Here is a 16,201-nt window from a genome sequence, read left to right on the forward strand (position 1 = left end):
GTTAAATACAAGTAGTCCACAGCGACTCTAGGGGTTGTTGTTTGACCAAAACGGAATTCCTACCTACTGGGGCTTTAACTAACATGCACTTAAAAATAAACTATACATTAATTACAATATTTATAAATCTTTGTTAATATTAGTTAATAAAAAATACAGTCGTTCATTGTTTATTTATGTTAGTTGGTGGAAGTCGTGGCCTAATGGTTAGAGAGTCAGACTGGTAACCTGAAGGTTCCAGGCTTGAGCCAGGCACCCAACCCCCAATCGCTCCCAGGGCACCACAGCCAAAATGGCTGCCTACTGCTTCGGGTGTGTCCACGGTTTGCAGTGTTCACTACTCACTTGCCCTAATGTGTGTGCACTAACTTGGAGTATGGGTTACTATACTTAGCATTCACATCACATAATCGCACTAGTCCACAGTGCATAAACTAATGTTAAAAATGTTTTTATTTTATTTTAATAATGTATTAGTAAATTATAAAATTAACATGAATAAATTATGTAGAAGTTCATTCTTATTTCACGTTAACTAGAGTAGTTAACTAATCTGAAGGTTATCTACTGAAACCTTGCTGTAAAGTTTTACTAATAATTGATTGGAGTTCTTCTATTAGCTTTTCAAGAAAAAAAAATCTAACAGTAAAATAACTTTAAAAAAAAAATTGTTGGTGATATACCAAAAAATATCAAGTTATTGTTTTGTCCAACAAATATTCTAATTAATAAATTGCATTCAATTACATATAACAAAAGTGATGCTGGAATTTAGTTTAAACTAAACGATAAAATTCACCAAATTTATTTTAATTTAAAACTAAAAAGATCATTTTTATCCATGCTTTTCACAACCTTAGTGTTTGAGCATGTGAATATTTAATGAGGAAAGCATTTATGATTGAGAGTTGTTGCTAAACAATGGGCTGTGAATACTTTTGGCTGCACAATGCATGGTCAAGTCTCACATCCCAGAGAAAGCTGAGCTTTACTCTCGGTTAAAAGGCTGGTTTTTAAAGATGACATCCCAGGTTTCAGTGCAGTGTGGAAAGCACAAAGTTACTAGGCTGTAGAGGTAACAATCTCTTTTTTGATAACAAGCTCCTATCTCCTCTTAGAATAAATAACTGCTTACCTTAGTACCTGCAACCATTCTTATGACATTCCTTTGCCATCTTAAAGTGAAGCTCTCTAAATGAGCATTTGAAGGACTTGGCATAGACATAGACTTGCACACATTACTGAAATGACACCAAAAGTTAAAGAACAGAAAAAAGCCCAGTGCCTGTCCACCTGCACTGGATGGATTCTGTGACTGATGGGGCAGAGAGTTGGGAACTTGCTGATCTCTACAGGAATTATTTTCAACCCCGAGGCTGTTTTCTTCGGTTTGTGTAACTGCCGTGGGGTACAACACCACAGTAAATACCCTGCTGGGACACATTTGCAAAGAAGATTCCTCCGTATCGACCTTGTTGTTGAATAGAGGTGGAGCTTTTTTGAGGAGCTGAGGTTCATTCCCTGTTCTCTCATTCTCTTTTTAAACTTTCTTCCTGCTCAACAACTTAAATTAACTTGGTGGACAAATACATGTTAACATGGGCAAATCCTTTTTTCTAGATTTATGTTTACACAACAGGGCTCAACAGGAATTTAATGAATGTAAATAATTTTTCTACTGGTCCAACAATAAAACTGTAATTTAGCAGCATGCTTTACAAAAAAATATATATAATTGTAAAATATATTAAATATTTATAACATTCATTTATAGATATATGAAAAAATATTTATGTATATTATATATTATTTATCAACTATATTTATTATACATTTATATAAATGTCAAATGTAATGTTTGTAAATTTTCATCTAGGCCTATAATGTTATCCCAGGATTTTCCTTCCAATACTATTACAAGTGATTCTATGACTATTTCAACAAAACTTCTATGTCAGCCAGATAGATAATGGTGGGGGTATTTAAATTAAAGGCCCAACAACATTCAGTACAAATGGTTGCAAGGCATAAAACACATTCATAATCCATGACCAACCAATGGTTGGAATGGAAGAAGTAAGCACTGGCCCAATTGGCAAGTAGCTCCATCAACTGGCCTGAAACTCATACTGTTAATATAGAAAATACATAAAACAACAACAACTTTAAAACCCAGTTTTGAATAAACAAAAAAGCGAGTGTAAAAAAAAAAAAAATGCAAGTAATTTTAAATGAGTAAAAATGCAAGTTTAAGATCTATCCCTCACCCACATTTATGAACAGTTATGGCAAATATACGCTTGCCTTCTGTGTATTCTTCATGGACCCTGATTTTCTTTACTCTAAAAACAGCTGTTACATTAAAATATATTTTTGTAATATTGTGACTTGCACAAACACTGTTTCTTAACTTGCACAAAAAAGGTTTTATTTTTTATTTACTTTTATTTTAAATCAGTGTTGTCTGGGCCATACGCAAGTATAATATAAACTCACTTTTTCCCTAGGGCTGTTGGTGTGTAACGACTTCTGAGGATCAATATTTGCGTATACCCTCCTTATACCCACTTCTTCCCTTTGAAGGGAACTCAAGCTGCGTCGAAACGCTGCGGGAACGCCACTGCATGAGTGCGTCATGAAGCAAGTATGGAATCAGTCCAATGGCGAGACGGAACATCATAGGCGGGTGACGTCATTGACCAGGAAACTATAAAGCACCCCTGAATCACAACCGCGCTAGCTTCTGTGCCTTCAGCAAGCGCTCTGTGAATCATTGTCTGAAAGTGTTTTTGTCTGTCCTTAGTTGTATCTAGGCAGGAGTTTTATCACATATATCTATATATAAATAAAAAAAATATATATAAAATGGCAAGCGAGCAACACTATAGGAAGTGTGTTCATCCTTGCACTCGATTTCTCATGGGTGGGGATACACAACAACTATGTGTTGTTTGTTTGGGAGTGCAGCATGCCCAGTCAGCTCTTGAGGGGGCTGACTGTGAGCATTGGGAGGGTTTACCATTAAGAATGCTGCGCTCCCACCAATCGCTCTTCGAGGAGGGCGGTTCGGTTCGCACTGCCCCTGGCTCGGGTCCCGCTTCTGTTGAGGCAGAGAGGCGACTTCAGTTGTGGGGTTAGGCCCCGGTACTGCAACTATCCAGGAGATTGAGGACTTGTCACTTCACCTCTCCTGCCTGCATGTCTGGTCTCTCAACTGTGGTTGTTGAGACCATCCTCCACTCCAGAGCTCCGTCCACGAGGAAGTTATATGCCTTGAAGTGGAGATCGGGCTGAAAAATTGCAGACGTTTTCGGGCTGGAGCCGGATTAGGGCTTGAACACCACGGGCCAGGTCTCGGTTAGGGCTGGATTTTTTGCCCCGTGCAGGGCTCTAAGCAGTATGCTAGCTGGAGCCATTTGCCTAGTTAGGGCATTAGATGCTTATGTCCACATAGCTGCCCTGTGGAGGAAATCTGAACAGCTGTTTGTTTTCTGATTCTACAATCTTGACTTCAGCTCGACTCCAGGGGCACAGGTGCTTTCGTCCGAATGTGCGCTTAGACTTCACACGGACGGACATTTGCTCTTATGGCGACGTGGGTATTCCTTTGAAAGGGATAGCTCGAGTTCCCTTGAAAGGGAACGTCTCGGTTACGTATGTAACCCTAGTTCCCTGAAAAGGGAACGAGATGCTGCGTCACCCTGCCATACTCCCGCCATGCCCGTGGTCGACTTGCTTCAGCCTATCAGAAGCTAGCACGGTTGTAATTCAGGGGTGCTTTCTAGTTTCCTTGTCGATGACGTCACCCGCCTATGACGTACTGATTCCATACGTGCTTCATGACGCACTCACGAAGGGGCGTTCCCATAGCGTTTCGACGCAGAGTCTCATTCCCTCTTCAGGGAACTAGGGTTACATACGTAACCGAGACGTTTTGCTGTTTCAGAAATCCATAATCTACGCTCGTGTTAGATTCCCCCATTAACTGTTTCCTATGATTTTTTGTGAAACTCGTGATTCTTTGTTGTAATTGGTGCATTATCACTTCTATTATTCTACCTTTCCCCACCCATTACAACTTACCATAGTTAACAGGCATCAAGAAAATATGGCAGTGAGTGGAGGAGACACTTGCTGCGTCCCAATTCAGAGGCTGCATCCTTTGAAGGCCGCATTCGAGAGCCGATTGCGTCACAATGAAGGTTGTCCCAATTCGAAGGCTCCTTCAAATGCGACCTCCAAATAAATCCTTCTTTTCTCATGAAATGAAAGATACAACAAATGGATCCTTTGCCCTTTGTATCTAGAACAAGGGTACTGAAACTAGAAGTTACTTACTATTTAACTGGCCCTTGCAGGAAAGTTAGTGAAAATGTCAGAGATAGCTTGGTTAAAAGAAAGAATAAAAGGGAAAGAAAGAAAAAGAAAGAAAGAAAGAAACTGAGGAAATAAGTGAAGCTAGATGAAGGAAGCAAACCTATGTAGCCTGAGGCACTGGAACTTACAGAGTGGGCATAGACAAATGATGGAGTTATCTTTCCTTAAGAAAAAAATAAATAAAAAATGACAGTTTCCCCCCCCCCAAGAACCAGTTTTTTTTAAGACATAAGGGCAAGCTGTAATTGAAGCCATTGGCTAATTCAAGGTAAATAAGGTCTAAAGACTTCTCGCATAGGTATTGTTTCAAGAGTTCAAGTGGTAATGTCTTTGCAATTACAGATTTTCTATTTTAATCCCTAGCAAAACCTTCTGAAGGAAAAAGAGCCAAAACTGTACATTTCCAACAGTTAAACAGCTACAATTTTGCTGTTACTTTGTGAGAGTTTATGCAGACAGCCCTCCTACCACCTTGTTAAGTCAGATGTAATTTATAGACTGTGGTCCCATACATTATGCACACTTGAGCTGGTCTCAGTGCCAGCGTGGAAGGCATGGCTGGAGTCTCATCCGCCCTGAGCACTGACCTGATCAGGCAGAGTGCAAATTGACCCAGTCAGATAATGCCATGAAGAAGAGAGACTCAATTACTCTTTCAGTATTTCGCTGAATTATACATCTGGAGCTCTTGCCGAATCAATATGGTTCCTGTCTTTGATACTTGAATGATTTATTTTCCTACACCGGGGGTCAGAAAGCCCTTATAGTCTGTGTGATTGTGTTTGTGTGTGTGTCAAGGTTAGGAAGGTTAGCATGTTCCTGTTCACTTCTTATTTTAGATTCTCATCAAAATTAGATTTTTGTGTCTTTTAGTCCATGTCTTTTGACACCATTTATGCTAGTGCTATAGTAAAAAAAAAAAAAAAAAAAACTTTTTATCAGATACACATAATTAAAAGTTATTTCTCTTCTAGGAAAAATTGGCAAAAAACTAATGACTCAACATGCATGATTTTGTCCAGATTACGCATTTAACAAAATTGTGAGTGACTGGAAAGTTTTTATGTCAAAATTTATATCATCAGGGATGATATCATAATATTTTGCAGACATATTAAATCCATTTCCAGTAGTGCAATATAACAGGGTTATTTTTTTTTTTTATCACATTTAATTATTCCCTTTGACTTCAGTCTTTGTAACAGTGGTTGGAGTTTAACTTCAATCTGTCAATGTGGATCTGAAAATGTGTATTTAATGTATTCAACAATATTATTGATCTGCCTGCATTTACGCCATTGTATGAGAATTGTACTGAGCTGGACAATGACATCACCGTTTTATCCAGAGCGGCTGTATAGATAAATTAACTAAATTAATAACTTTTTAACAACAGAAATTAATCAACACTGAACTTACTTATGCTGGACTATGACACTATTTTATTCTAGAGCTGCTACAAACTTTATTGCATTATTTTCCTGTTATCAGGGTAAAGCTGCTTTGAAACAATCTGTATTATAAAAAGCGCTATATAAATAAAGGTGACTTGACCACTAATACCAGCATATTTTTATATAGCATGAGTTTCATGTTCTCGACTGGTACAATTAACATTTGGCATCTTTAACAATGCAGTACATTTCTAAGATGATTGTCAAAAGTGTAGAAAGTGATTACGCTGTGCTTTTCAGAGATATCTTTTGTCAGTGATATTAAAATAATCAGATTCATATTTTATATCCTTTTCCACAACAACATTTTTGCCCATAAAACTGTACATGGATATATATTTTTTGCAAGCTATCTGTCAAAGTACTTTGGAGAATTAAGCACAGATGGTCTATCAGACTCGTTTCAAAGCATACAGCTGCTCAAAATTCAATTAACATGATGAAAACATGTCATTTTCAATTGACTGTGGAAAAGAAACAGGCTGATTCCTGTTTACAATATAACAATGAATGATCCCAGACGTCAGCATGGTTTTGAACACATATCTTGCATTGTTATTGAATCAATATTATCTTCAAAGAAATGTTCACTTTTGATTTAGTGGTGTCTATCGTGTTAGCTTTAGTTTGGAATCAGCAAAGCTGGGTTTAACTCTCAGTTCAGGATGTTTCTTAACTCTCAGTTCAGTTCAGAAAATCAAGCAGCTGTCTTTGCATGGTATTATTGTAATTGCACAATTTCAGCTTTAAGGAAGTTGCTTAATATTTCCTTCAAGTGAAGTTAAAGCAATAGTGACATCAAGTGGCTGGTATGAATGCACAATAGTTATTAAAACTAGCTGATAAGAATTACATTAAACATTCATATTAACTTATATTTTTAACTTTGTGTAAAGTAAAAGTGAGAAATATTATTTTGATGTGTTACTGAGCATTGAAGACAATGATTTTATTTATCATGCAAATATTTGTAACAGGGATAGATAACAAGCAGGGGTATAGACAGGAATTCTAAAAAAATATTAATCACATAATATTAATATAGTAAATTATTATTAACATTATTGGGTGGCAATATAGGCATAAGGTGGGTCGCTATGTTCTTGCTAAAAAAAACAAAAAACAAAATGGCTGCATTATTCTGTTGGAACCCCAAACACTTCCACTTCACACAAGCTCAGAGTCCTGTTTTCCCCAGGAAGAGCCACAGTCACATAACGGCCTTGAAGAGCACTGTCACACTGGAACGTCCTGGTCCCTCCCGCAGGGATGAAGGACACTTTAAAACACCTAGGTAGGAGTGAAAGTTAAGGAAGAAAGTAGAAATAAAACAATGCCTTAAATATCATATATATCGTTATGTATATAATGCAATGGTTTCTGTCCACAAATTTGATTTTCAGAGCAGCGTATGTGACCATTTCTTACCTACCACACTTATTTAAACTACATATTAAAACATGAAAAAATATATATATTGTTCAAGCTTTTGAAAGTCAGGTGGATTCTGATTGGGTGTTAATGTTTTGATCATTCATCAGATAAAAAAAAAAGAAAGAAAAAATAAACATTTTTAAAGTGATTCCAATGATATCGTTCCTCTATGCCTTGCCCATTATCGTTATAGTTGTGGTGTGGACTCCACGATTCTATTAAATTTAGAATGATTTTTAAATATTTATTTTATCTTTATCATCCTTGGTGTGAACAGGCCTTTACTAAGTTGATGTGACTTCATTTGGAATCATTTAATAGACTAAAACAGGCACTATTTGTGTCTAAAATAAAAGTTACACAATATTAAGTTGTTCATTTAGCAGTTGTATCACATGCTGTTGGTCTGAACACACAGCACACTTTCTCATGTAAAACTTTATGATTAATTAATAATACATTTTATAAAAAAATAACTATAATAATAATAATAAATACATAAGCTTTATAAGGTCTATTATAAATGCATGTAATGACAGAACTCCTTACACTGGATTTGCCCGGCCCTCAGACTCTAGTGAATCTCCAACGTGAATGACCACTCCATTCAGTTGCTCGGCGCAGCAGTCACCGCGATTGGTAAGAGCCACTGACGCAATTGTATAACTCTTCATCAGATCCAGTCTCCACCAGGGATCACTTTCAGTAGTCGTTTGAGTGCAAGAGCCTTTGAATAGGTCATATTGCCGGTTCCCATCAATGGCATTTTGTGCAAGACTCAGGCATGCTGTAGTACCTTGATTCACACTGGACTGGGTGGCTCGTCCATTTGGTGCCACGTTTATCCTCTCAGCCTGCATCATTGCAACCATGTCTGAGAAATAATGAAGTATGAACAGTTAGACAGTGCTGTAAAACACACTCAAACATCACGTGATGTCATCACATTTCACCTTCAGAGACTGCGTACACCTCTACTTCACATATTGTCAGAATGCGGTTCATTCCTGGTAAAAGCACATTAACATACTGTCCATCTAAGGGGCTGAACTTGAACTTCTGCGTTTTCCCAGCCTGCATGGAATACACTTTTGCAACCCTAAAGAAATGTAAAAATGCTCAATGATCTCCCAATCTGGATAAAACATTTTTTATGTTTTGAGCAACAGCTTAACAATTCTCTCACATTTTATTGTCGTTTCCGTCGTTGTCAAGGCTGTTCCCAATACGAATCTCTGCTCCATCGATCCTATCAGCACAACAATCACCTTGGTTGGTGATGGCAACCATGACAATTTTGTAAGGCTTTTGCAGGGTAACTCTCCACCAAGGGTCTCTTTTTGCAGTTATGTAAGTGCAGGAATTATTTGCTAAATTTGTTGCTCTGTTTCCATCAACAGCATTGGCAGCGGTGTTACTGTTCAACAAGTCAATGGACTGGTGGGTCTCACTTCTCAAAGCAACATTTCCTGTAAAGGATGACAACAGAGAATTGATTACATAACTACATAAAACTATATATATATATATATATATATATATATATATATATATATATATATATATATATATATATATATTCAGGATTCAGTGACAGGAGAAATATGTGAAGTATAAGTCACAACAATAGACTCAGGACAATAATTAGGGCAGGGTATCAAAGATTTCCTAATTTGATAATGAGTAATTTGGGTAGATTTTATTTTTAATGGCATCTTTGCTTACACATGCAAGAAATGTTCTCACTAAAAACTGCCTCATAGGAGTCATCAGTATGTTTTTGACCACTAAAAAGGACAGGTTAATAAGTCAAGTCACCTTTATTTATATACATTTATTTATTTAAATAATTATTTGATCCCCTGCTGATTTTGTAAGTTTTCCCACTTACAAAGAAATGGTCTATAATTTTTATTGTAGGTTTATTTTAACGAATAGAGACAGAATATCAACCAAAAAATCCAGAAAAACACATTATATAAAGGTTGTAAATTGATTAGCATTTGATTGAGTGAAATAAGTATTTGATCCCCTACCAACCAGCAAGAAACAGGGACCAGATTGTAGACCTACACAAGGCTGGAATGGGCTACATTACAAGATCATCAGCAAGAAGCTTGGAGAGAAGGACACTTGTTGGTGTGATTATTAGGAAATGGAAGAAATACAAAATGAAAAACCAATTGCCCTCATTCTGAAGCTCCATGCAAGATCTCGTCTCATGGGGTAAGGATGATCATGAGAAATGTGAGGGATCAGCCCAGAACTACACGGGAGGAGATGGTTAATGATCTCAAGGCAGTTGGGACCACAGACACCAAGCAAACAATTGGTAACACACTACGCCGCAATAGATTTAAATCCTGCAGCACCCGCAAGGTGCCCTGGCTCAAGAAGGCACATGTGCAGGCCCGTCTGAAGTTTGCCAATGAACATCTAATGATTCAGAGAAGGCTTGGGAGAAAGTGCTGTGCTCAGATGAAACCAAAATCAAGCTCTTTGGCATCAACTCAACTCGCCGTGTTTGGAGGAAGAGAAATGCTGACTATGACCCCAAGAACACCATCCCTACAGTCAAGCACAGAGGTGGAAACATTATGATTTTTGGCTGTTTCTCTGCTAAGGGTACAGGACGACTTCATTGTATTGAGGGGCCAATGGACGGGGCCATGTACTGCCAAATCTTGGACGAGAACCTCCTTCCTTTAGCCAGAACTCTGAAGATGGGTCTTCCAGCATGACAATGACCCAAAACATACTGCCCAGGCAACAAAGGAGTGGCTCAAGAAGAAGCACATTAAGGTAATGAAGTGGCCTAGCCAGTCTCCAGACCTTAATCCTGTAGAAAATCTGTGGAGGGAGCCAAAACTTTGAGTTGCCAAGCGACAGCCAAGAAACTGTTGGAAATTTTTCTTTCATCGACGCAAGACCAGGAGATGATGGGATAAGCAGAAGTGATTTATTGGGATCTTCGCTGTGTGTCATCTGTAGTGTTCTTCCAAGTCTGTAGTTTTCTTCCAAGTCTAACTCAAGACAGTTGCCTTGCAAATTTATAGACATTTAGGGGGAGGGATTTACATTGAGGTTGAACAAAGCATGCAAATTAAGTATACAGGTTAAGGAACCCGCCCAACTCCAGCGTTTTACCAGTCTCAATCCAATCAGCATAACCATTCAAAAGCATATGTGCTAATCCAATCAGCCTAACGATTCATCGTCTAGGGCAGGGGCTCGAGCCATTAAAGACAAAAGGTGACTTACAATAGAGAAAAACAGGACTGGCAGAAACTGTTGTTACTATTATCCTAACCTAACCTCAAAATGCTAACTTCAATGTACTCAACTTTTACTGTTGCAACCTAATTTAAACATTTCATAAATTTGTAATACAACAAAACCTTAAGGATTTTGAGAGAATCTGTAAAGAGGAGTGGACCAAAATCCCTCCTGAGATGTGTGCAAACCTGGTGACCAACTACAAGTATACTGGCTGTCATGTCGATGAGGCCTTCACAGGGGAAAGTCTAGTTGACACAATCTCTGCTGACAATTCTGAGTATCCGAAGTGTCAGAGTGTTTCAGTGTCTAGGTGCAGTTCATCCATCTGATCTGGATACAGCCCGGCCCGGATCAGGCTCACTACATCATGCGTTGATGTAAGTGACATAAAAGTAATTGTTTGTAAATTGGGCTACACTGGTTGCCCTGTATGTTTTTGAGTCATTTGTTAATGAATTGGACTACACTGGCTGTCCTGTTTTTAAATCACTAAAAAGAACCGGGTCATAAGAGTAATTTTATCATGAATTAAACTACACAGGGTCTCTCTCAATACTCACACTTGGGGTCTTTGCACATGACCACTTGTCTACTTGCATGAAGTACTTCCTGTGTTCAAGTAGGCATGAAGACCACAAGCGTAGAAGTTTTGATTACCCAATGGGACACACTTACAACAACATAGTGTTGTGAAGTTAAATTACAAGTAAAGTTTTTTACAGAGCTTTATTTACACTTTTTACTACCAAATTACAGTATATGTAATTTCTAATGAATTCACACTTGCATGAAAGTTTTCATGATTTCAGGGCTCATGAGTTCTTGAATGTGAAACTACCAGTAATTGATTTCTATGTAATTTCAGAACAAGTGTGCCACGCTCACTGAAATCTGTATCCTCTCTACACTTGTTTAGTTGTTGTGGGTCTGATCTGTTCCTCTGTGAGATGTGGCTGACATCTAGATGTATTGTGGTGACACAACGCAAGGGTGTGCCTACTAGATACAGATCACAAGTCACCATTATTATGCAAGTCATCATTAGTGTGTTTCTGAGAAATGTATATTAGCAGGCCACATTACAGAGTTTTGGTGTAGCATCAGGGTACATTTTCATGACTTTTCCAGAGTTTTCATGACTGTACGAACCCTGCAAAATGAATGTGAGGCTACATCTCTGCAATGCTTTAGTGTATTGAGACAAAAGTTGCTATGTCATCATCACAAGCATGAAGTCAGACCCAAATTTCCTAAGTCACCCATTTAAAAAAAACAAAAAAAAAACATGCTAAGATTTTTTTTATTCGTTTTGCCTATTGTAATGAATTTTGATAGATTCCTTGAGTCATTTCACAGACAATGATACAAATTATGCCATTGTCGGTTGAACTTGCCGTCCGCCATTTTGAATTTCTTTGAAAACCTACTTTTTCGAACTCCCCCTAGACCGTTAATCAATTTTCAATTTATATTCTTATCTAATTAACTCACACTTAGACGGGAAAGTTTTCATGAGTTTAGGGCTCATGAGTTCTTGAATGTAAGCGTGAAAATGACGGGATGTGCGTAGCTACAAATACCTCACGAAACGGTATCAGTGATTGTGTTGATTTAGTGTCTGTTAAGGCCACTGAGCTTTGGCAACTTTAGAGTCTTTGCGCACTTACTTCCTGTCATGCAAGTGTGGGTGTTGGGATAGGCCCACTGGCTTCCCTGTATGTTTTTGAATCAATTTGTTTATTTTATTTTTTGTTTTAAATCACATTCAGGCCTCAGAATATGATTTTGCCGTGGCACTGTAGATTCTGCAGCAGCAGCAGAGTCTATGCCAATACCATTTGTTTGCCAAAAATAAAACTCTATCTGATGTTGTAATTTTTACCCAAGCTGACTTAGATGACACATCATCTTTCAACTCATCATTATTACTGTCCCTTTTTCATTTTGCGTGCAGTTATAGGCTTTATTATCTGTTATTCTTATCCAAAGTGATTTACAGTAGATTTTTTATTACAGGAACTGTTCCCTGGAGCAACCAGAAGTTGACAAAAATTATTGTAATTCATGCATCATCTCTTGTGGGATTTGAACATACAGGTCTGGGGCCGGTTGCATAAACATAGCCATTATGTTAAGACAGTGTCTTAAGTTCTAGCATGACTGACTAGCAGTTAGTCTGGGGCAGTCAGTCTTACTTTTTCAGTATTAAATTAGGCCAATTTACGTTTTTACGTAACTGATTTAAAAAAGCTATGAACAGTCTTAAAGAAAAAAATAAATGTCTAGGTTTATGCAACCGGCCCCTGGTTTCACAGTTGGGCTTAGATTAAGCCAGGATTAGGCCTTAGTTTAATTAGGACATTTAAGTAGCTTTTATAAATGTGCCATAAAAAAACATAACTGGTGTGCATCTTGAGACACATCAATGGCAGTGACATATTTTAAGACATGTCAGTGCAAGTTGCTTTCAGTTAAAACAGCTCAAACATGTATTTTAGTCTGGGACTATCTTAAGCCTTGTCTGTGAAACCAGTGGTATCTTTAAAGTACTAGCCCAGATCTTTAACCACTAAGGCAAAGGCTTTCACACTGCAAGCCTTAGTCACACCAAATATTATATAAATGTATGACATTATTTTTGCATTTATTGTATGTATTTTAATGTACTAGTCAATTGAAGCGCCAAAACTAACACTTAAACATTGTCTACCTGTGAGTTGATAGGCCATACAAGGTCCCAGAGAGATGAGTAGCAGTTCAATCATAGTGATCATGAGAATCATCATTCCTATAAAACATAGATGGAAACATATATATTTGCAAATTCTTCTTGTCTGTAATAGTCAAATAAATGTACAAGATGCTTAATGGCAAATCCAAGCAAACTAAACTACCAGTAATATATTTCTATGTAATTTCAGAAAAAGTGTGCTGCACTCACTGAAATCTGTATCCTCTCAACACTTTAGTTGTCGTGGGTCTGATCTGTTCCTCTGTGAGATGTGGCTGAGATCTAGATGTTTGGTGGTGCCACAATGCAAGGGTGTGCCTACTAGATACAGATCACAAGTCACCATTATTATGCAAGTCATCATTAGTGTGTTTCTGAGAAATGTATATTAGCAGACCACATTACAGAGTTTTGGTGTAGCATCAGGGTACATTTTCATGACTTTTCCAGAGTTTTCATGACTGTATGAACCCTGCAAAATGTGAGGCTACATCTCTGCAATGCTTCAAGCGTATTGAGACAAAGGTTGTTGTCATCACAAGCATGAAGTCATACCCAAATAAACTAAATAAGTCATAGCCAAAATTCGGCCATTAAAAAAAAATATGCTAAGATTTTTTGATTTTTGCCTATTGGAATGAATCTTGATAGATTCCTTGAGTCATTTCACGAACAATGATACCAGTTATGCCATTGTCGGTTGAACCTGCCGTCCGCCATTTTGAATTTCTTTAAACTCCTCCTAGATCATCTTCAGTCCAAGCTGGCAATATATCAAAAGTTGATGGCAGATCATCTTCAGTCCAAGCTGGCAATTTATCAAAAGTTGATGGCATGATGCCAAAATTAATCTGAGGCTGCATCTCTAGGCTTTAGCATATTGTGACCAAACTTTAGGTGCGTTCCATTCATCCGTAAGTGGACTGAGAAGTGGACTTCACAGGGTATTCCACCACCTGAGACTGAGATTCCAATCCGAAGGGAGCGAACATGTTCAGTTTGAAGGGTACTGCGATACATCGATACATCACTTCACAGGAAGTAGAGAGCAAAAATCACCCAACTGTCATTGCGTACTGCGTCACCAGTCAGAACTAACAATGGAGCAGAGCCATTGAAAGAGTGGTGTGATGGAGGTGCTTTCACACCTGAGCGTTTGTTTCGGAAACTGGTGTTGTGTTGTGTAATTGCAAAAGCGAAAAATGTTCCCTTTTCCCTTTTGCAAAAGGGAAAAATTAGACTTTGTGTTGATCTTCGTGAACCGAACAAAGCACTCATTGACAAACACCCATTACCCCATATGGATGAGCTGTTGAGTGAGTTGAGGGGTGCAGCTGTATTTTCGACTATTGATCTAACATGCGCGTACCATCAACTACCCTTACATGCTGACAGCCGTGACTTAACTGCCTTCATTACGCATGAGGGTCTTTTCAGATTCCGTCGTGTTCTTTACGGATTAGCTTCTGCTCCTTCAGCTTTCCAGAAAATGATGGAGACGGTGCTAAAAGGTGTTCCAGGTGTACAAAACTATTTGAACGATATAATAGTTTACGCCGCTTCACAGATTGAACATGACAAACTCTTCACACTGTCATTCAGAAATTGACAGATACTGGTTTGACAATGAACATGCAGAAATGCACATTCAACAAGACTTCCCTCAAATTCCTGGGTCATGTGATCTCAAAAGAAGGAATCTTACCAGATACTGCTCACATCAAAGCTATAGTCGATGCTCCTACTCCACATGACGTATCTTCTCTTCGTTCGTTCCTTGGATTGATCTTGTGGTATAGTAAATTCTTCCCAAACTTTGCCAGGGAGGTGGAACTATTACGTGCTCTTCTGAGAAATGCTCCTGAAACGTTCGAATGGACTGCAGAAGCAGACCACTGCTTTATTAACAAACTGAAAGCTGTACTGGTGGAGAGTGCTTGCACTTTTTTACCCCTTTCTTCCTACGATCGTGTCAACTGATGCTTCGGACTATGGTCTTGGGGGGAGTACTGACACAACTCCATACAGATGGTGTAGAACGCACTAAAATCGCTTTTGCTTCACGTACGCTTAGCGTGGCCGAGAGAAAATACTCTACAGTGGGAAAAGAGGATTTAGCTTGCGTGTTCGTTGTAGAGAAATGGTGCCCGCACTTATTCTTGATGGGGAATACACTTGTTCTATTGTATTAAGGTACTTGATTGGTATCTAGAATGGCAATTCTAAACAAGAAAAAAAAGTTTGTTGAGACAAACTTTAAGTTGGCTTGAGAAAGCCGGACCAGAGAGTTTGAAAAAGTTAAAAGTAGTTAGAAGTTTGAAGTAGTATGAAGTTTAAAGTAGTTTAAATTTTGATTGATAAATTAGTTAGAAAGAAAGAAAGATAGATTAGTTAGAAAGATAGATTAAAAGAAAGATTAGTTAGAAAGAAAGACAGATTAGTTAGAAAGCAAGAAAGAAAGAAAGAAAGAAAGAAAGAAAGATTAGGTAGAAAGAAAGAATGAAAGAAAAAAGAAAGTAAGATTAGTTAGAAAGAAAGACAGATTAGTTAGAAAGCAAGAAAGAAAGATTAGAAAGAAAGAAAGAAAGAAAGAGAAAGAAAGAAAGAGAAAGAAAGAAAAAGATTAGGTAGAAAGAAAGAAAAAGAAAGAAAGAAAGAAAGAAAGAAAGAAAGAAAGAAAGAAAGAAAGAAAGAAAGAAAGAAAGAAAAAGATTAGGTAGAAAGAAAGCAAGAAAGAAAGAAAGAAAGAAAGAAAGAAAGAAAGAAAGAAAAAGATTAGGTAGAAAGAAAGCAAGCAAGAAAGAAAGAAAGCAAGAAAGAAAGAAAGAAAGATTAGTTAGAACGAAAGAAGAAAGAAAGAAAAAAGAAAGAAAGATTAGTTAGAAGAAAGAAAAAAGAAAGATTAGTAAGAAAGAAAGAAAAGTAA

The 16,201-nt window shown here is 37.7% G+C and overlaps 1 protein-coding gene across 1 annotated transcript; it reads right to left on the reverse strand.

The window, feature by feature from the left end:
- Positions 1-6,759: 6,759 nt before the first annotated feature.
- On the reverse strand, positions 6,760-13,575 carry LOC311092994 (uncharacterized protein). The gene is made up of 6 exons (XM_084130052.1): positions 13,486-13,575; positions 13,255-13,332; positions 8,452-8,734; positions 8,219-8,364; positions 7,815-8,139; positions 6,760-7,121 (listed from the first exon to the last, which is right to left on the reverse strand). Exons 2-6 carry the CDS (start codon positions 13,328-13,330, stop codon positions 6,968-6,970), a joined length of 984 nt encoding a protein of 327 aa, XP_083986178.1. The 5' UTR covers positions 13,331-13,332; positions 13,486-13,575; the 3' UTR covers positions 6,760-6,967.
- Positions 13,576-16,201: the final 2,626 nt, after the last annotated feature.

This window comes from Abramis brama (assembly GCF_963993115.1).
Source record: "Abramis brama genome assembly, chromosome: 12".
Classification (NCBI taxonomy): Eukaryota; Metazoa; Chordata; class Actinopteri; order Cypriniformes; family Leuciscidae; genus Abramis; species Abramis brama.

Excerpts from the sequence above, each read along its gene's own strand:
- LOC311092994 (XM_084130052.1), bottom strand. The coding sequence starts at position 13,330 with ATGATGATTCTCATGATCACTATGATTGAACTGCTACTCATCTCTCTG. Across the intron at positions 8,365-8,451 it reads GACGGAAACGACAATAAAAT|GGTTGCAAAAGTGTATTCCA; the intron begins GTGAGAGAATTG and ends ACATTTCTTTAG. Across the intron at positions 7,122-7,814 it reads GAGGGCCGGGCAAATCCAGT|GTGTTTTAAAGTGTCCTTCA; the intron begins GTAAGGAGTTCT and ends ACTCCTACCTAG.